Below are 21,595 nucleotides of genomic sequence, written 5' to 3' on the forward strand. Positions count from 1 at the left end.
GGTGCGCGAGGCCAGCCCGCTTTCCACAAGTTCAATGGCAGCAGGGCATTTCGCATGTCACTGTGCCTTTCTCTCAGTAGCGGAATAGAAATGCCCACTGGTCAGTAGAAGTAAAAAAACGGCGCAAAACTAGTTAATGGCTGGGAAGATATCTGTTCATATGCAGTCTGGCAGAAGCTTGCAATATACTTCTTCGCGTATTGCATTGTTCCCACCGGTGGTTGCCAGAAATACATACAGTTTATTGCATGTTCATTTGGAGCTCACAATGTGTATCTGGGAGACGTGGCCACCTGGGACTTTCTCGCCTCTTTCTTAGGCAGCTTGTTTCTCACTTCTTCGTTCTTTCGTAAAGCCAAAACCCCAGTCCTACGTGAAGAGTTGAAACTTCGTCTAGGTATGCACCTTGCAAACGTTATGGTGTCATCGACTATCAGAGAAGCGCAAGAACTGTGGGGTTGCCTTAGAAAAGTGGTTGAAACACTTTTTTTTTTGACGACATGATTTAACCTAGAATATATTGTCAGTGCTTCCCTCAGAGCAATCTCTCATGCAAGTCTTTCGCTCTATGGTTCACCTTCTTTTGAATATCAATATCGAAATTTGCTTAAGCAAGTACGACGGATATCTATTTCTCATGGGATAAAAAATGTTTTTCCTTAAGCTACGTTAGGCAGCACCTGGTAACAAGCAAAGGATGGTATTACTCTGTGCTGGAGAAATTGCCTCCTGTGTCCTTCGCCTCAAATAATTTATTATTGTTTTCTTGATTGTCAGGATGCTGTGTTGCTTTCAGCCATACAAAGAGAAGGCTACAAAGATAAACAGAAGTATCGGTGCTCTAGCTTACGATATTATTCTGCTTGTGAGGTTGCATATCCTCTGGCGAAGGAGGACATGAGATAGGAATTGTTGAAAGCCAGAGGTCTAATAGAAACTTTTTTTCCGCTAGTCTGTTTCCCGTGCAAGTAGGGTTTATGGCGCTCAGAAGCATCCACCGGATCTGATGACTATGCTGCATGCATGGGTATGCTTTTTCTTGTGTTCAGATGCTCTTTCCCTGAGTTCCTTTATTGTGCGATTTTAATGTATGGCAGTCTAGGTATTAAAGACCAATAGTGTGTTGGTATGTTTGTTTATAGACAGCCGCTCGACAGGAAATATACCTGACATTCAATATGCATTCTACTGAAGTTGTGCAGGCAGTAAAGTAAAAAAAGCTTATGCTCGAGTGGCTAGACCATCTGGCTTCTGTGCCGAAGTTTCATCGTTGCAGAGGGCATTGAAATCTATTTTTTACATAACCACTGACGATAGTTGCTCCGATGGCTGGTTTCGAATCTTAGTACAGCAGCTGGATGTTCTACCCCTTTGACCATGCACTACCTAGTCAGCCACGTTGTCAGGTATTCGGCAACAGCACTCAGCCAGCAAGGAGGCATGGTTAGAAAATTTCGGAGTTGGTCGCATCAAAAGCAAGGCTTTAAAACGTATTACTGAAAATCGGACTTTATTTTGTCCGGAATGTTTTGTTTGTAACAGGGATTATTAAAGCCTGTTCTTATATCTGTTCCTGGCATATATTACCGCTTTCTATATGATCGTACAGAGGAAATACTAGGACTTTATTCGTGGAGCTCGGGACCTTTAGGACAACCGCCGTCACAGCGCCAGGGCGCTCACCTCAGACGAATTCCACAGTACAATGCTAATTCAGCGTAGACAGAAAAGCTAATGTTTCAAAAGTTAATGCTCCCTTTATTTGAATAAAATGACAAGTATTACCAGCCAATCCAGGAACCACAGTTTCTTCTTGAATTTTGCGGCCACTTATCGCCGACGATCACGTGAGAATTGTGCCATAAATGCCAGAATCAGTCGATTTATTAGGGCTATTTTGCACAGGAAATGTTTTTGGCTTACTAATATTTCCCTTAGGGTAATTTATTCAATGTTTAGAAAGCGTAAAAAAGGCTGTTTAGGGAAAGCTCGAGATATAGGTTTTTTTCTAATTCAGGACTGTATCTTTCAGATGAAGATGTCAGAGACGATATCAGAGAAATTAAAAATGAATATAAAGGAGGACACATATACATATATTTAGACATATTCGCAGGTGAAAGTGCGTCCAACTGGTTTAAAAGCGCAATAAGTGTAAAAGCCTACCTGGTGCCCGTACCTTCACTATAAAAAGTGCGGCTTATGCAGCTGGGGTACTCCGCATAGTTCGAACGTAGGACCTCTGAAATACAGCAAAACTGGTCCCGCTTTTCATAGGATATACGTGCACAGCGAATTTTCGGCACTAGTCAAACTGTAGGCACGCCGCATGGATTCATTCCAAAGTAGAAGCTGAAGCGGCCAGCATCCAACCGCTTTAAAAGGCGAAGCTGCTAATATTATGGCTGCAAACGAAGCTAAAGTTCTCCGCTATTCCTGCGCGGACAGCTGTGGACCCTTTACCAGCAAGTGAATGCAGCAACCATTCCTGACAAACGATAGTGTTTGATATTATCAAACTAAGAAGAGCGAAACCAGGCACTGCGATTGCTTAATCAGCTTAGGAATCATGCGGGTAATATTTGTGTTTTCCCCAGACCCGGCTGTGTTCTTGAAGTAGACGCTTTCTTATTGGTGTCTACGTGCTTTCTTGTGTTGTGCGGAAGCTCCTAAAGTTTATTTTAAAGCGATGAGATACGTCCGCTTAAGGGTAATTCCCATTTTATTATTTTTCCAGCTAAACAAGTCAGTTATAACACTTCAACATTTTATGCCTGGGGCATTTGGAATATTAGGACTTTCCGTGAAAAAAATTGATTAATAGAAATATTTTTTCCTTTCATTCTTCCAGTTTATATAACTTTGAAAAAAAAGCTGCAATGTGCCGTTTCAGTACGCATCCCCTCAAAATCCTAGAATTCGTGACCACCGCCTGTATTTATGACTACCCATTTTCTCGCCAGCTAATCATACCAAAGATTAATAGAAAGACCCAAATTAGGAATCAGCATGTGACTGCCGTATCCTGAGAAACAAAACGACTATGCATTGCGAAAGAATTGGATGAATTTTCGCTGGCATCAGCATCAACACATTGTGCTCCGACCCTATAGAGCGAAAAACGCGGGAAGCGTGCTGAGAAGAAGCGGATGGCTTCTTCGAACACAAAACACAGCCCTAATCTAAGCACTATCTTCTTTTCTTCTCAGCATTCATTCTTATAAAAAAAATGCAGGAGCGAAGTCTTAATCTCAGGACGGCGGCAAAAACGTCAACAGAAACGAGCGAATTAGTGGGCTCAAATGTGCAAGTCAATTCTTTCTCGAAAGTATCTGGCTTAAGAGAGTGTCATACTGTGGTGCCAATGTAGAACGGTGCTTTCTTCCCGTACTCTGCTCGATTATATTTTTGTTTACCCGTCTCACGCCAGCTTTAGCTTGAGAGAGCCATGAACAAACCCATGACCAAACCGAGTAGGCTGCCTACAGGATCGCTTTGGGCTCCATGAAATGGTATTTGTCATGGTGCCATCACACTATTCCATAGACACTACGAGCACAAATAAAGCATCCTTATGTACATATGGTCAAATACGCCAGAACTAACAAGTGTCTTCCCGACATGCCTTGTCACTGGCATGAATCGGTTATGTATCAATGCCAATGTGCAATTGTAGCATGGACATTCCTGAAGGAGTTGTGTTATCAGCTCACCATTTGCTCTTTGTGCATAAATTATGCAAGGGAAAGCAATAATTAAAATTGGATGATATCACTTTGTTTACTATGGGCTCATTTTTCCTTCGAGCATTTAGGGCTGCCTTGAAGAATCTTGAGCGCCACCATTAGAAAGTGCCCGTGAGAGCCTTTTTAACTGCTTTGCACTGGTAATTGTGCGGTGTGATGTATTTTTGCGCTATCGCCAAGGCTAGAGCTAATGCTGCTGATGGTGACTTGAAGCATGTATGATTCCACTCCTCATCACTACACGCCTTCTGATCCTGAGAATGACTCTCTTGTTCGGACTGTCAAAATTTGTCATTTATCTACAGAAAAGTACACGAACCTATTGCGTTATTTTTCTCCTTTGCATACCGGTACTTCATTACTGGGAACGTGTAGTTAGTTTACAACCCCAACTACATTGATAGCCTGCGGCGACAATGTTCTAAACGTTTCTTTCACACCCATTAAATGATAAAGGCTATATACGATCTCTTGGAGCTATGTTATTTTTGAATGCGTTCATTAGTTCCTTTACAACAATATATTCTTGGTATTTCAATTCCCAAAAGTATAAAAGCGAACGTTTATTATCATTTCTTTTTAGGGCCCTTAAGGCCCGAAGGCATTTCAAAGTGGTTGTATTTAGGAATCCATTATTAGGAGAAATTGTAGCAGAGTGTCATCCACCATCTTTTCTAGGGCACGGAAAAATAAAACTGCTCGCCCGACACCATCGCTACAAGCCTAGGGGCTGCTTTCACTCTCGCTCTCTTGAGTCCTCCTATTGCAGTTTGGTTCGGAAACGACGTTTTCCCTCACATTTAGCGGTGTCTGTTTTTCTACGGCGACCCACACAGTTTCGCTTAATTTAGCGCTTGAGGGCAAAGCTTGGTCCCGCACAAATTGTTCGGGAACATTAACACATGTTTAGCCCATATGAGTACCACCTTTTTTTTTGTCGAATGTTTATTGAAAGCACTGCTCCTTTATACACAATGAAACGATTTTTAATCGTGTTAAGCATTTTTGCGGCTAGAATAATATTTTCGCAAACGAGAATGAAACCACACTTCGCAGTTGTTGGGGCACGCAATTCATCCCATGTGCATTTCCAGACACAAAAAAACAAAGAAATCTTTTTAGAATACAGCTTGATCATCACAAAATTAATTTTTATTCGTAAGCGTGGCGTGGAGATGGTGCATTATCTAACTACATTTTATTCACTGAAACGTTTAGACATCCCCGAAAGGTTCATCGAAGCAGGTCTTCCCGTAAAAGATGAAGATCTAAGAGCGGATACGAAGTTAGCGCACGTCGCTATGCACATGTTCAGAGCAATTTACCAGCGGCACAGATATAGTCTAAACTCGCGCGATCTCTCCTCAACTCGTCGCTGCTTCAACACGCAGAACACCCTTGATATGAACGTGCATTCATTTTCCGTACTTCCGTAAGTGGGTATCGCTCTTTATTGGGCTCTGGTAGCGAGATGCAAATATATGCAGTGCGCCTAGCTTGAAAGTGCGCCTAGTTTGCTTGAAAACGGGGCACCAAACCTTAATACTTGAACTGCAGCACAAAAAACAGTGCGTGAATTTGGAAATGTTTGCAGCTGAGCAAACATGGCGGGTTTTAATGCAATGCAAGGTTGTTTTAGAAGCTTCAATCGAAAAGTCAGGAACGTAAGCGCAACTACTTCGGGTGTTTAGCTCGGAATGCACGTCGCCGCTAAAAGGGTCACAGCGAAAGTTGCGACGTTTCGGTTTGAACGCAGAACGCCGTTTGAAAGTGTCGTCCGAAGTACATTCTAATTTTCGGAAACCAGTGGGCGTAGCTTTGTTAATACGTGGGTGCACTGCGAAGGTGGTTTTGCATTGCTCGCGGGACGATCAAGGCGACAGTTTTGTTTTAAAATCTTCAACAGCCACAAAGCCGATGATTGCCGAGCCGCACCAGCCTACACTCGCATACTCGTAATGAATATCCACTTTACTGGCGATCGAAGCACCGAGAAAAAGAACAGTGACGGATGATAAATATGCGTCTTTACTCGTATACACTTCCGTCACTTTGGGCACAGAATTGCATATTCACGCACGTTACTGACACAACATTTATATCAGTGTTTACCAACAGAATATGTTTCAATCCGTACACACTGCTACAAGAACAATCTGCATTCTCTGAGCACAAGCCACACGTGCGTCGTTAAAATGTAGAAACGTCAGCCAACGTGTTGTCACAATGAATGATTTTCGATAAGTCTCACTATGGTGAGACTTAACATTGGATTGCGTGCAATTCTAGAAAACCCGGTTACTGAGCTAGTGAACAATAGGAGAATTCATAGGAAAGGCAATCGTAAGTGCTGACCTGCTTTCTTCGAGCCAAGCAACACACCAGTATGATTCATCAGAAGCAGCTCTGTGTGAAGAATTTGGACTTCTATTTCGTTCGAATCGGGCTTCCTTGAGCGCTGCCTAAGCTGCGCAAGCTAGTCAATAAGTGGACCGCCAAGTTGGTTTTCGTATGCTGCGGCAGTTTCAGCGCAATACATGCCATGGTGAATGTGAAAACACGTGCAATAATCTTGTGCAAACATCTGAAGGAAAAGTAAAATTGGACATTTCTGGTTTTATGCGTAAGCACCTCACTCTATGAGTGCAGCGAAGCTTGCCTGCAGAAGCTTTACATAAATAGTGAAACAATGGTCACCTTATCAGTAATATAGGGACGTCAAGAGTTAGCATTAATGAGAAAATCTACAAACGTTTGTGTTGTACACAAAAACAAACCAAACGACGCGCCTTTTAGGCACGTGCCAAGTTCACATGATTGCCGTCTTGTTGAAGGGGTTCATCGCACTGCCCAGTGCGCAGCCAAACGCGTCCCCGAAACCCTCAACATTTCGGAATGGCACGTCGCATTCGGTGCCAGTGAAGGGCAGCAGGGTGTCGCTTCCACGGCACAGAGCGTAACACGACGCGATGAAGAACATCGCGGCACCGCCGTAACCTTCGAACCCTTCGAGGTGTTCGTCGCCTTCAGCTCCACTGGCAGCACGGTATGCGTCGTATGACACGCCCAAGGCCAGCGTGCGCAAAATTTGGAGGATTCTGTCAGGACCACCCAAATCGCGAGGACGGCTGGCTTTGTTGGCACTTTCGAGCACCCGCTTGATGGCGTCGCCAGCGTCCCGAGATCTGGCGTAGCTACGCAGAGCAAAAAAAAAAAAATTAGAGACCAGCCAGCGGTAACTACGGCGTGGCTCATAATCAGAAAGTGGTTTTGGCGTGAAAAAACCCCATAATTTAATTTTTTTAGAATGTGCATAAACTAGTTTACAGGGTCCATTTATTGCCGTTTACATGAGAAAAGAGCGATTGTTACGACGAAACCCATTTGCGGCGAGCTGAACAAATTTTGGCCACGGCTAAAACGCAAAGCCAAGCGGCGAAAGATCAGGTCAGTAGGGTATCATGGTGGTAGGCAAGCACTTCTTGGCCGAGGAAGAGAGAAAATTTGATGACATCAAAGGCAGAAAGATTGGTCCTAGGTTCAACCAGCTACTCTGCGCATGGTCAAGTAGAGTTCCTTACAAGATAAACGGCTGCCGCTGCATTTTTTACATTACAAATGTCGTACAACTTTGGTTCCACTGAAGGTGGAAAATTTTGCTAATAATGTCCACTTTTCTAGCAGAAAGAAGTTGAACATAAAACCACAACAGAGGTTGAACACCATTTCATATAATACATTTTTGTTTACTTCTTAATCACACATAATGAAGCGCGGAACTTCGTTCCAGTGAAGCAGGCTCTGTTTTCGGAACTGTGTTCCACAAACCTGCACCTTTTTAGGCGGAATGCTCTTTCACTCATGTCTACCTAGAAGCATGTGTCGGTTATGGGACAATGTGCCACATGTTTATCATATGTACTTAAAAAGGAAAACATTCGTTGAGTGGAATGACGTTTCACATTTTTGGTGATATTAAGTGGAACCCCACTGCATTTAGGTAAACGGAGAATATTTGTGAGTTTTCTTGTAACAAATCCTTGACCCTGTGCAAAACGAAATCACTCTTGCATCACTCGAACACAGTACCGCGCTTTAGCGCTGCTACACGGTTACCTGCTGAGGAATAGACCGCTGAGTGCCCAGGCGACTTGGCTGCCCAGTCCGCCGTAGTTCATGAACCTTGTGCTACCCTCGTTTATCCACGGGAAGGTGAGCGCGTACGGCAGCAGTGCCAGGTCATTGCCCGGCATCAGCACGAACCAATCAGCGTGCTCTATTTGTTCGGACGTCCAACGACGACTCTCGTTGACGTGGCCCAGTGAGGCCAACAACAAGTTGTCCACCAGGGAGTCGCCGAGGTCACGCGTGCATGTGGTGGCTGGCATCTGCTGTGGCACAAACGGTGCACTTTGTTAGGCTACGCTGATGCTGCGTAAAAGCTGAGGACGCTGGAGCTCGTGGTGAGTGCCGATGCCGCGTACTCAAATACGTGTAGAAGGCATAAATTGATATGCACGCAGAAAATAGTTGTTCGCAAATACACGCAGAAGGCATAAATGCCTCTGTGAGGCAACCACTGGACATAACTGAATTAAATATGTGGCGTTAGAGAAAATGGAAGCTTAATGCTAGTCACTGCAGCAAGCGGACTTACAATTTAGGCCTTAAAGTTGTTACAAAAATTGCTGAATATCGGTTAGTTAAAAATTGTGATAGCACCGAGTTTGCAAATCTGTAGCTATGCCCCGAAATCTGAAACTGCAGCTATGTAAACTACTTCCATTAGAACATCTAAAGCAGACAGATTTCATATATGAATCTGCAGTTGGCGTGAGTTTGTGACGGTGATTTTGCAAACAACCAACTCATAAATTTGCGGTATATTTCGGATTTATATATATATATATCAATTTGTCCGTTGTAGATGTAATATGAGAATCAGTTTACAGAACTCTGATGTGATTTCTTGTTGCCGAATCACAAATTCTTAAGCTTCATAGTTCTGGTTGCTTGAATTTCGAAAAATTTCCACAAACTTTTTAGAAAATCGAAAGTATAAATAAAAAATCAGGCGGATTCTCCTCGCTGTGAGAATCGATGTAAACGGAGCTTGCTGTGCTGTTCGCGGATGAGAGGATCTTAGCAGTCTCATTGCCTCACGCGGAGCATCGCATGGAACGCTAACGTGCTCCTAAAGCTTAGTGCCAAAGCTCTTATGAATTTCGCCGCCATCCATATGGCCGTTGTGGTAGAGATTAAACGCGCAACCTGGAGCAACTCCATAGCCACTAAGCTACCGTGACGGCTACAGGAGCATTGATTTGCTGGGCGGCCGCTTGAGCAAGGTCACCTTGACGCTACAGCGTTTCAATGCGGGTTTGCGTCTTCGTGCCCTGTGTCAGTTACTCAGTTGGCAAATTTGCACGGTGTCCCACTTAACCTCGGCCAAGATGTTCAACGAAAATAACAAAAAAACATTGAGATAGATGGTGCGAGATACGAGCGCGAATCAGAAAGTCTTTGCCTCTATATGTTATTAGCCAAAATAACACACATACAGGTAAATACAGAAATACGACTATTCTATGCACCTTACATTATATTTTCATATAGTCCCCACACCGGTTCAGACATTTGTCCCACCGCAGAACTAAATTTGAGGTGCCCCTGTCGTCAGTCAGCGATGCATGCAGCCTCCCCGAACGCTAACTGTCATGCAAGTCTTCGCGGCCTTTTGCGAACTCTCAACACCACCATTTCACACTTCTCAATATGAGACACCTTTCCCCATAAGTGGGCTGCATTTCCCTGTAGATTTTGATAGGCGTTCGTCACTTGATCTATAGTAAACACTTCACACTTCGTTGCTCGTACGCCGTGGACGAGTGAAGCACCATCGCAGTTTCGACAACTGTGAGCAGTATCGTGCCGCGGAGCTACCTGCTGATAAGATCGGGCTGGTCTGAGAAAGGGCCACCGCTGGAGGAATAAATATGTTGACTTTGCATTTACAGCCGTACTTTGGCAAAGAAAATATGGGCAAAGACTTTGTGATTATCCCTCGTACAATCTTAAGGCTACAGCGTTCGGTCGTCACACGCGTGACGACCGAACATTGTAGGCATTAAATTGTACGCGTATCTTACACCGTCTCTTTCAAATCTTTTGTTTCCTTGAACAGATTGGTTAACCTTTTCTGGACCACACGGTATGCTTCCTTCTATCGTGTCTGCATGTGCTGGAAGTGAAGAAAGTGGGTGTGATGTTATTGGGTGCAGGATCACTCCAGAAAGAGGCAGAAGCAACACGCAGAAGCACAAAGACTCATCAGGCATGTATTGACGCACATAATATATAGAAAACGGCACACACACGCGACAGTTCCCCAAAATACCTCAGACGACATACAGCTATAAACTTGTATCAGTCAATTATAATCGGCCTACACTTCAGGCGGAAGCGCGTGTCGTCGTGGCGGACACCTCGCGGAAGCGATGTTGGCCGGTGGGGTCGGATAGCAGTGTCACGCCCCGTGTTGCAAATACCTCGGCGTTCCCATGACACTGACACTATCATGGTCAACACATATTGACACCATCTGTTCTAATGCTTCACGTGCGTCTGGATATTTAAAACGTAAAGTGAAACCCGCATCAACTCAAATAAAAAAGAAACTCAAAGGAGGTTTTACGGCACAATTGGACTAATGCAAGCTCGCAATATTTAAATTTGGAACCCACGAATAGGCCCGAAACCCCGATTCACGAACTATGGAAGCAGCCAAATGATAGGTGTTACAGTACTTCTTTCTTCCTTACTTTCATGCGTTACACGAAGATCACAGTAAGAATGAACACATAATAAGAACACACTATAACTTTATAAGAACGCACAATAATACATTTCCGCGCTGTTCCGGAGAAATATAAAAATCACAGAAAGTTTTACACCGATGCTTCTAAAACAGAAGAACACGTCCGGTGTGGAGCCGTATAGAAAAAAAAAGAATACTGCCCAAGCACTCTGTAGAGATGATTAACCAGCGAAGCTGAAACGTGTGGCGTCGCTCTTTATCGCTGGGTTAATCACGTCGTTCATTAAACGACGGCTTGGTAGGCTACTGGACCATCGGTACGCAGTTGCTGCTTGCGCTCGGCTGCACGTGCTTGTTCTTGTGCCGGGGCTACAGCATCGGCAGAGCGTAGAAGAGCTCATTCCCGCTTCTGCTCGCGGTATTGCTAATCGAAAGTTGCCTGCTCTTAAGGAGTAGGCATGACCCATTTCGGCCTACCCATTTCGGAGCCGGAGAGAAACTGCTGCGCACAGGCTCAGCTGCGACGGAGAGCAACGACGTCACTACTGGCGCAGCTAATCCAACAGCACCTAGAAAGCTCAAGGCCTTTTCACTCCAATCCATGACGTCATGTTGCCTGGCCCCACTGCCATTAAATTTAATGGGGATGCTCTCGAGTAGGCAACAGTGTTTTGATATCACAGTTTTCATCACGCCAGCCTTGTCAATGGAAATTTCTAGCCAGAATAGCGTGGCGTCATTCATCGGAGTAAACAGGCCTTGAACTATCTAGGTTGCTTAATCGCGCGCCTATTTTTCAGATTCTTTTGTGCATGCGCATGGGTTTTTGCCTGGGGAGTTTTCGGCGTAGAGGTGACTGATGGATGGACGGACGGAAGGATGGACGGAAGAATCGGCTAGCCATAAACAGCTTCGCTGTAAAAGCTAGCATATCTAAGTTCGTACGTCCGCAGTCATAATATACTTAATCTATCTGGCACTTTTCTCAATGACATTTTACCTGTGGTACAGCAGCAATACAATATCACGCTGCTCGGTTTATAACCTCCAATTGCTCTCGTAAAAAGAGCACAACCGCACTAAAGCCTACGCTTCAAGTACCATCACTTGCCTCCCGCCTGATCAGCTCTCGTCTCTGCTTACTTCACACCTTTTATTTTCATCCGCCGTCCACGTATTACTCGTTAAGTCCACCCTCACGCACATCGTCCGGATTAAGCCACAGACGTCCCATATCACGCATTATCTCCCGATAATCTGCCATGAACACTTCATTCTTCCCTGACGCAGTAACCCATTTGAACAGCCTCACAGAAAACATGGTCTCATGCACTGACCATATGTAATTACGCGAAATGTTAAATAACCACAGTGCGTAATTACCATTCCAACCCACCCTTACTCTAACACGATGTCTCCATTTTTTTCATAATTTTTAAAGCGAAGTGTTCTTCGCCTTTTCCTTCGACTTTGCCACTGCTGCTGCTTTCCGGCATACCGCATCCGGGATGGCTCAGAGCGTGTATATACATGAAAGGAGAGTGGCAGAGAAGAAAAGAGAAGCGAGTAACTCGTTTGGACTGCTCCATGTCGAATGTGCTCAAGGCCCTCTGGAGCTCCGGGGTCGTCGCCACGTTAGCCTCTTGAGAGCTGAAATTATCCGTGACCCCCCGGAAGCGCTCACCTTTTCACCAACGTGCAAGTCAAGAAATAGAATGGAAGGGAGGAGCGGGATAAGACGCCATGTAGGGTAAAACCGACGCAGTCGCGAAACAGTGAATAATAACCTCGCCACTTTTCGCTCGCACTTCCCATACAAATACAGGATGGGAGATAGACGGAGGGGGGGGGGGGGGGCAGGGAAACTGTGACGTGAGAAGGCAAGGAAGCGCTGGATAAACTTAAGTTCAAGGTACAGTACGGGGCGTTGCTGCTATTTCTGAAAAATAAAAGCATGCAAATATGTCAAGCGGACATGGTGTGTCCAAGGAGAGCCGCATTATTTAAAGCGCACGGCGGGTTCAATGCGACCCTACGGAAGCGGTCGCACGTAAAATCAACACTTCTGGGCCCGCCGCGATACCTTTGCGGATACGGCATTGCTCGAGGTCGCGGATTTGACCCAGGCAGCAGCACTTCGGCGGAGCGAAATAGAAAACGCACGTGCACTTAGATTAAAACACGTTAAAGAGAAACACTGTGTGAAAATTGTCCGGAGTTTGCCACTACGGCCTGCCCTATATTCCCATTGTTGTTTTGGCGCCTACAGCCCCATAATCCAAGTTTAATGCTTCTGCCACAATGCGATGTGCCATGTTAGGCATTGACAATGCTCAACCCTCTCGGAGGTTACGAAATATGGCACACAAGAGCGCATCAAGCGAAAGCCTCTCCTTACGTGTTTTGTGTACTACGCACACAAGCAGCAGTGGTGCACGCAAAGCAACGTTTAATATGAACTCACCGCTCTTGTGTTGGAGAAAACAATGAAGAAATTAAACACTCGCTGTTGATATCACCGCTAATTATCGTCAATCAAACTGAACAGCACATAAAGCTTCGCATACATCGATTTCCACAGTGCGCGGGATCCGAATCATTTTTCTGCCTTGTTTTTTGTTGTTATTGTTTGTTGTGCTTTTCTGTTCATCTGTTCTCACATTTTAGCCGTCCTTCATGTATTGCTTCCGGGCGCTTAAGGCATTACAGATGATGATTAAGGCTTAAGATGAAAATGGAATGAAAAATAAAATGGCCGTTACAGGCACGGAAAGTGGCACGACGTGTAGTCCAAATTTCGCCCTTCTATAAGCCGATATAGACGTTGTGGCGCAATTTTTTGTCATTGGTTCGAGGGAGGCCTTTTGACGTCGAGCTACGCACTCGACAGCGGCCAAAACCAGCAAAGTGACTGGAAGAGGCAAGGAAAGCTTCCATTAAAAAAGCACGAGCGATTTGCGCATGTTTGCCGCAAATTCGTGGCCTACGTTTAAATTAGCGCCCAAAGCGGAAGCAATCCTGGTTTTCGTACGAAAGCGCGCAGCAGTAAACATTTAGGACGATAAGTTTTTAGCGCTGTTGGTGCAACTGGTGCGCTCAAGGAAATTGTAGGACTGCTATCAGTGTCGACTTCATGCAGCCGGAGGGCGAATTCTTTTTAGACACTAACGGGGCTCATTATAGAAAAAAGACGCGAGGATGTTGTGCGCTCCCTTGCCTGACGTTTCTCGTCATGGGGGCTCGGATTGAAGTACCCGAGGGCGACGTCGGTTGACGGCCAGTCCTCAACCACGCGTATACTGTCATCCCTGTACGGCCAGCGCTCCAGGCGACTCGCGAATGCCTGACGGGTGTCTGCCACGACCCGCTGCGCGAGACGCATCACCTGCTCCGAGATCACGTCCTGGAAGTACTTGCCGAACAGGTCACTGCCGCACAGAAGGTGCGCCTTGCTGAGGCACAGTGCAGCGTGGTACTTGTCTGCGCTGCTTTCACTGCGTGGGGAAATTGCATACAGTTACAATGCGTGGCTAAGCAAGTACATGTCTTGAAACAATACTCCACAACTGTGCTGCCTCGCCAACGCGAAATTTTGGCTGACAGTGCGATTCATGCCTCAGTGCGGCATGTGTTGTCCAAATAATAAAAGTGATGGCTGATTAAATCAATCTCGTGAAATTCACCCTGTTCTCTATTTTGTTTTTATTTTTTAATTACTGCGTACTGATGGAGCAAGGCAGATTGAGATGGTGTGTAGTTCACCGCAAAAAGTGAGGCTTAAAGCACCAGGAACGATAATTATTTTCAGCTGTTATGTTAGTAGTTGGCTTCGTGTATTCGTCTGTGCACGGGCTGCCTCGTAAGACGCTGCTGAACTTGCATCAACATATTGCTGTCAGGCAAGTTACTCGTTCAGATCGGGTGCATAGTGTTTTTGTTTTTGTATGCTGGTGACAAATCTTTGCTGTCGCTTAATCTTGCACGAGTGGACTCGGCATTCAGCACTTTTCTACAATGTAAGAACCCTTACGAATTTTCACGGTTACCCGCCGCGGTTGCTCAGTGGCTATGGTGTTGGCCTGCTGAGCACGAGGTCGCGGGATCGAATCCCGGCCACGGCGGCCGCATTTCGATGGAGGCGAAATGCGAAAACACCCGTGTACTTAGATTTAGGTGCACGTTAAAAAACCCCAGGTGGTCAAAATTTCAGGAGTCCTCCACTACGGCGTGCCTCATCAGAAAGTGGTTTTGGCACGTAAAATCCCATAATTTTTTTTTCAATTTTCACGGTTTCTCGAGGTGACTTTTCGGCGCTGAGTAACAGGGTGTCTCCTGCTTTGACTCTCACGCTCTTACGGGAAGAGCACGCTGATATAAGCTGCGGCTGGTATTCTTTCGTCTACATTTCCCAGAAGCAATTGGTGAGTCGCTTCCTGTATAGGCACCTTCGAACAGCTTCCTGCTGCGCGGCAAGTCCACTGACATTTCGATGCTTGCCAGCGGTAGCAACGTCAGACAGTCCAAATATGATGTCGGCCGGTGTTAGTGTACCAGATTTTCCGCGATTCGATTCAACAGAGGTGAGAGACCTTGCGTTCACGAATGCGTGTACTTCCCCAGAGACAGTCGCCAGCTGTTCAAAGCTCAGTCACGCTATGCTGTAAACTTTTCCCAGTGGAAGCTTGATCCTACTGACAAAATGCTGTCACCAGACACACCACCATGAAACCTAGCCAAAATAAATTTCTATGTCATGCTCTTCTGGCTTAAATACCCCGTTACTTACTCTTGGAAATTACATATAGATCTCCCTAAACTTTCTAACATCTTTTTAAATAGCCTTGGATTGTATTATTAAATAGCGCGTGGTAGACACATTCGCGCTATAAATTGCCGTTTGGACCCGAGTAAGCCGCATGATGTTGGTTTCATTTGATTTATTTTCTCATTTTGCGACTATATCAGCTAAATCAACCATGTGAGAGCAGTCTAAGTCAATGAGGGACACTGGAGACGTATTAAGACAGCCTTGATCCGATCAAGGCGCCTTGACTCTCCAATTGTGGTAGCGTCGTTGTCTTAATAGGTGCCACACGTGTTTTTAAAAATCACCAACTCGGGCTTGACTTTTGCGATTAGTGGGTGCTTTCGCATGACTTTGTGCAGCATGTAACAATCTTGTGGCACGTCCAGCCGTAAAGCTTCAACAATTTCCGCATGTCCAGCTCGCAGGTGATCCTGTACGGCCTTACCATAAGTGCTTTAAAGGCCTTTCGTGTTTAAACATCGAGAAACTTCCGATGTTTTGTTATCGCTCCTTGCTTGTCCAAGGTGCCGACATCCTCCGTCTAGGACAACGTTACTTCTTATCTCCTTTCTCGAAGATTGGCGATTTCTTCAACTTTCTTTACTACGATACAGAGCTTGTTCTCACTGCCAGCTATGTCCGATATACCCCCACTCCTCAAAAGACAAAACCAGTGAAAGAATTTGTCGCTCTCATGTAGATTCTTCTTCCTGTGTATTAGTTGTCCCTGAGGTACATACAACTGATGTTGCCTAGAAATACCAAGCTTAACTTGGAGTTCATGGCCATAAGCGTCTGGTTTTTGTCGCAGTGAGTGACTTCTCTCATTATCACAGTCTGCATTTAGGAGTAGCCGATCAGAGCGATTATGCCTGCTTCCCCGACAATGGATTCCTACAGTTACTGATCACCGGCGTCGTTTCTAGACATGAATTTCCACGACGAACGGCGACATCGTTCTACTACTTCGATATCTAGGCAAATGTGTGGAATTTCAATCGACAACTTCAGTAAAACTCCTCAGATAGATCTGCACAACCCACCGCTTCTGCGCTGCCCGTCTTGACTTGCTTGCAAACTTCTTGAGCGCAGTAATGATATATCTCGCACAGAGTAGCACCAGCTGTCTTGACCACCACTTCGTGACGAACGTACATTAATCTCTTCCGTTTACAACGCTTCCAATATATCTACTACTGACGTCTGTTAACGCTCAAACACGTAACGTCCGCAGGAGGACGCTCGTTGATGAAGCAACCGAGATGGTACCCAGTTTCTTTTCTTAGAGAAGCCCATACAGTCATGTTTGGGGCAGAACACCTTGCTGGAATTCTAGCATTTGCGCTGCGAGTTTCAGGGGTCTTTTTGTTGCATTGCCAAGATCCCATGCACTTGTCGCATGAAACACTTGCCACGTAGAGCCCGTAACTATGTGAATACAATTACACTACACGCGTTGCGGTCTTTGCCCGTGCTTCTAAAGTAGCTAATGTCTCCACACAAAGCTCCTTTCACTACAGTGGTAAATCAGCCGGAACGGTGTCCTTAGGACCTTAACTCGCTTTCGAAAATGCACAGATCTCTGACGCTTTCACGTAGTTGTTATGAAGAAATGAATATGTGGGTTTAGAGCCGTGACGGCGGCAAGATTGATTTCGCGTGTTCCTCATCATGGCTGTTTTGTCCTGAATTCCTATCCTTGCTGTTCAATCTCTCAGATAGACAGTGCTGTAAACATGTGCTACAGTTCTTTGACAGATGCTGCTTTGCTTCTTTCACTTCTTTGCCTGAAAGGTGCAATACCGACGGTATGGTACCACGATGTCATGTCGTAAAGTTCGCAGCAACAGGCTGTGCAGCATGTGCAGCATACCTTCCGGCAGCCTAGGACTGCCGGAAGGTATGAGAACTCCCTCATCACAATTCGCTGTCTCATATGCGCGAGTTGCTCGGACTGGCACACAAGAACGAATGTATTTAGGTGACTCCTGCACCGTACGTATAGGATTGAGTGTTATTAGATCAGCCCTAGACTTTATTGCTCTTGCAAAACTCGCTGTTTACCGGTCGTAGAAGTTGACCAGCAGGCGTCGGTTCGCGTAGAGTGCTGCGTTCTGGACGGTGCACCAGGAGAGGAACAGGTGCATGTCGTGCTCGCCACGATACTTCCACAGCTCTAGAAACATTCTTACGAAACCCGGTTTGGTTGACACAAAGACAACGTGCCCGGAGATGCCGGCTCCATTGCGGTCTAGTTCAGCCCGCCATCGCTCGCGGTTGAGGGCCGGTACTGTGTCGAATATCTCCGCTGGGTCCAGCACGCTGTAATTTGAATGGAATCCCGTGTTGCCTTGCAGCGCGCGCAGGTACAATGTATCCACCTGGTGGGTGGCGGCAAAGCTCACGAAGTGTTCGGTCTCATTCGCCCATGATTCGGTAACGTTGTAAAACTCCCGCCTGCGTGGTCCATTACAAATGTGTTTCAGTGAATTAGAAGCATAAGGTAAACGAACTAATCAATTACCGTATTTGCTCGTTTCTAAGCCGCACGTTATTTATCCTAGAGATGTGCGCTAAATTATTACGCGCATGTTAGAAGCGAGTACAAAACCATTACTACAATAGATTGTGCTCGAATGCCACTTCCTAACCTCGAATACCGTCTTCCTATCTGTAAGACCACGCTTTGACGTACTGCGGATACCGCAACGTGCTGCGAGTGCTTGATGTTTGTCGTCATTTAACCCTGCTCTCATAGCTTATATCCAAATTGACCCTCCAGGGACCTCAGAGGAAACGCGAATAATTATTTCCGTGCCGTAGGCACTCAACTTGGGCGTGGCCACTAAAATTCTTATTGAATTCACTCCTACCGTGGCTGCAGCTTTTGAAGTATGTAAATAACACGAAGTGGTAAAATCTAGGGCATTGCATTTTGAAATTCTGACAGTGGAAAGTGGTTGCGTGTTAGTGTCCGGTGACTACGGCACTGCAGCAAGGTGGGCAGTTTTTCGAGCCGCTTGTTTGCATTCAAGTTCATTCAAGCTCAAAAGTATGAGTCGACTGCAGATCACTTTGATAATAGGGCGCGCGTCGTCATGCGCGCTCGCGCAAAGCAAGCAGTTCCCGCAGGAGTACAACGCCCCCTCCTCACTTGTTCCCTCCGATGCTGCCTCCCTCTTTCCTCCGTTGCGCGCGCGAGATTGAGCGGCAATCGTCGGTTCCTCTTGCGCCGGGGCCGCGACAAACGCTGCGCCGCCCTTTCTTTCCCCCTGGCTTTTCGCATGAGGAGAGACGGCGCGTTTCCTCTCAGCTTTCCTCACTTACGCGCGCCAGATTGAGCCGCGATAGACAGCGACTCCCTTCGCGCGCTTTCACTCGCACATACACCATGCGGGGGGCGGCGACAGTGTGATCGCCCTTGGACTCTATACGGAACATCCCGGCGACAGTGGCGCAGACGGCAAAGATGCGCCTGGAGTGTGCACATAATTGTTATCGCGAAGAAATAATTTTACTTTCTGATTTTGACGCAATGTGTAGATTTCGTGTACGATTTGAATTGCTACACTAGAATGCCGGGTTCGGTTACGCTGTGGCTGAGCTTTCGAGTAACGCTGATCAGGAAACTTGACAGAGAAAAATATGTGATTTCCGCGTTCTATAACACGTCTACCATGCATACTGAAGCGTACATTGAAACACAGTAACAAGAAAAGAGAGAGAGTCATGCATTGTCAAGTTCTTTAAGGTAGCACATAATTTTTATCACGCGAAAACATGTGGAAGTTACAATGATTTATCGTTCATGCAAAATAATTATGCTAATTTTACTCATGTGCATGTATCGCTAACTTAATCATGTGTCCATTCCTGGCCCTCCTTGATCTACAGTGGCCACAGAAAGTAAGTACCAGTAATTTTATTAAAAATTCTGCACTAGCTCCGCGACTTACGCTTTTCCAACAGTGCATGCGCTTTCGTCGTTAATTTTTCGTAAACAGTAGTGTCGACAAACGCAAAGTTGATTGTGCCGTACGTGCTTACTACAAGTTGAAGTAAATCATGATCTACATCAACTAAACTTATGTTATTCTTCCAGAATAGCTTTTCACAGATCTCCATCCAACTTAGCATTTAGTTCGCTAATGGCTCGATGAGATACGAAATTTGCGAAACTCTGGAAAACTCATCCTGTGCCTGCCTTATTTCCTGGAAATGGAGAAAACATTCTCGTTTTTTGCAAACTAACAGCAGGAGCAGAACTGCTATGAATGGCGGCCGGTTTCGATACTGTGCTGCAAGGCGAAGTTACTTTAAAATGTAAGAAGCATGTGACGCCCCCTCGGGCATAATCTTCGTTGGCCCGCCAGGCTCGGTGGCCTGCCATGCTCGGTAGGCAAGATTGGTCACCGCACCCAATAAACACCGAAATGCACAGCTGCTCTGTGGTCAATCATCGTTCGTCACCACCAGGCTGCGGAGCGTCCGTCTAACGGAGGATTCCTCGAGCCCTCCTTCGTTCACGAACCCGGGCGGATTGTGGCACTGGCGACGAGTACCCACGGATCGTGCCGCGCCGCCACGGGCGGCGTAACACCACCCCCGGTTGCTGCCGCCATGCCGCTGTATGGAAAGCTCGAGCCGTTCAACGGAGATGGGTCCGCCTGGCCAATTTACGAGGAAAAAGTCCACGTGTTCTTCCGGGCAAACGACACACCGGAGGCCAAGAAGTGGGACATTTTTCTGGCCAGCTGCGGGACCAGCGTCTTTAATCTCCTGCTCGACCTTCTAAAGCCACCCAAGCCGCATGTTAAGACGTCGAGTGAACTGCTCGCCATACTACGCTGGCATTTGAACTCAGCACCATCCACACTAATGGAGCGTTTTCGCTTCAACAACCGGAGCCGCCGGTAAGTAGAGACCCTCGGGCAATTCGTTGCTGCGCTACGAGGGATAGCGAGTGCCCGCGATTTCGGGGACCAGCTGGACTCGCTGCTCCGGGACCGTTTCGTCTGCGGCATCGACAACCCCGCCATGCAGACACGACTTCTGGAGCTTCCCGACCTATTGCTGGACGACGCCGTGAAGGCAATAGCTGGTAATAGAAACTGCCGCCAAGGACGCCGGCGAGATTACCCGTGCGACCGGTTCACCGTCGGTGGAAGCGGCGGTAAACAAGTTAGCGACAAATGGTTGTGGTTGACACCACCAAAGCGACCTGCGGCGGCTGTGGTGGTGCCCACTCCCCTTCACAGTGCCAGTTCTCTCAAGCACAATGCTTCATGTGCGGGAAATATGGGCACTTGGCACGGGTATGCGGAAGGGGGAGGACGAACAGCAAACAGCAGCAGCAGGCTGGTTCGAACCATGGTACCACACAAGCCCGCGGCCACGGTAGCCGTAGCAAGGGTATGGACCAGGGGCGTTCGGCAGCAGGCTCAAGTTCTTCCGCGGCCAGGCTCCACGTTGTGACCGAGGACCCGCCGATTTTCGACATGTGGCGTGCAGGCCTTGTACCGTAGTCTGTGCCGCTGGACCTGCTGACTGTCGAAATCTGCGGGCACCCCATTTCTATGGAGCTGGACACAGGGGCCAGTTTGCAGGTCTTGGCAGGGAAACTCTTCAGGCGTACTTTTCCCGGCATGTCTGTCAAGGCTTCGGGCGTGATGCTGCGCAGCTACGCCTGGTAGCTCTCCCAGGGTCAGGACCAGCTCAGCGTTCGCTTTGGCGATATGGAGGCAACCCTTCCCTATTACTTAACCAAAAGGTCGTCGCCGACGCTGCTGTCCCGAAACTGGATTCATGCACTGGTCGTTCGTCTCCCAGAGTACCAGGAAGTCAGCCTGCATGTATGTTGTGAAAGACGTCCCCAGGCTCCTAACCGAGTTCAAGCACATTCAAGTAGGGCCCATTCATCGGCACTACAGCTGGTATCTATGTTCCTGAGGGAGCCCGGCCACGTTTTTTCAAGCCTCGCCAGTTCGCCCTGTGATGGACCGGGTCACCCACGTGCTGCAACGCTTGCAGCGAGGGGGCATGCAGGTGCCCGTTAAAACGTCTGAATGGCCCGTTCCCATCGTACCAGTCCTCAAGAGAGACGGCAGTGTCAGGATCTGTGGGGATTTCAAGGTTACCATCAACCCCATTGCTACCGTCGAGAAGTACCCGTTGAGCCGGATTGAAGATCTCTGGTTAACGTTGTCAGGTGGACGGAACTTCACC

The 21,595-nt window shown here is 46.7% G+C and overlaps 1 protein-coding gene across 1 annotated transcript; it reads right to left on the bottom strand.

Moving 5' to 3' along the window:
* Positions 1 to 6,555: 6,555 nt before the first annotated feature.
* On the bottom strand, positions 6,556 to 19,992 carry LOC140213989 (uncharacterized). The gene is made up of 5 exons (XM_072285194.1): positions 19,937 to 19,992; positions 17,435 to 17,827; positions 13,781 to 14,057; positions 7,863 to 8,137; positions 6,556 to 6,940 (listed from the first exon to the last, which is right to left on the bottom strand). Exons 1-5 carry the CDS (start codon positions 19,990 to 19,992, stop codon positions 6,556 to 6,558), a joined length of 1,386 nt encoding a protein of 461 aa, XP_072141295.1.
* Between the last annotated feature and the right edge of the window lie 1,603 nt (positions 19,993 to 21,595).

This window comes from Dermacentor andersoni, chromosome 11 (assembly GCF_023375885.2).
Source record: "Dermacentor andersoni chromosome 11, qqDerAnde1_hic_scaffold, whole genome shotgun sequence".
NCBI lineage: Eukaryota > Metazoa > Arthropoda > Arachnida > Ixodida > Ixodidae > Dermacentor > Dermacentor andersoni.

What these genes read in the sequence shown, in the direction of transcription:
- LOC140213989 (XM_072285194.1), bottom strand. Translation starts at nt 19,992, where the DNA reads ATGGCGGCAGCAACCGGGGGTGGTGTTACGCCGCCCGTGGCGGCGCGG. An exon ending in CTGGTCAACTTCTACGACCG is followed by an intron (nt 14,058 to 17,434) that starts GTAAACAGCGAG and finishes TTCCCCACGCAG; the next exon opens with TGAAAGCAGCGCAGACAAGT. An exon ending in CCCATGACGAGAAACGTCAG is followed by an intron (nt 8,138 to 13,780) that starts GCAAGGGAGCGC and finishes TTTGTGCCACAG; the next exon opens with CAGATGCCAGCCACCACATG.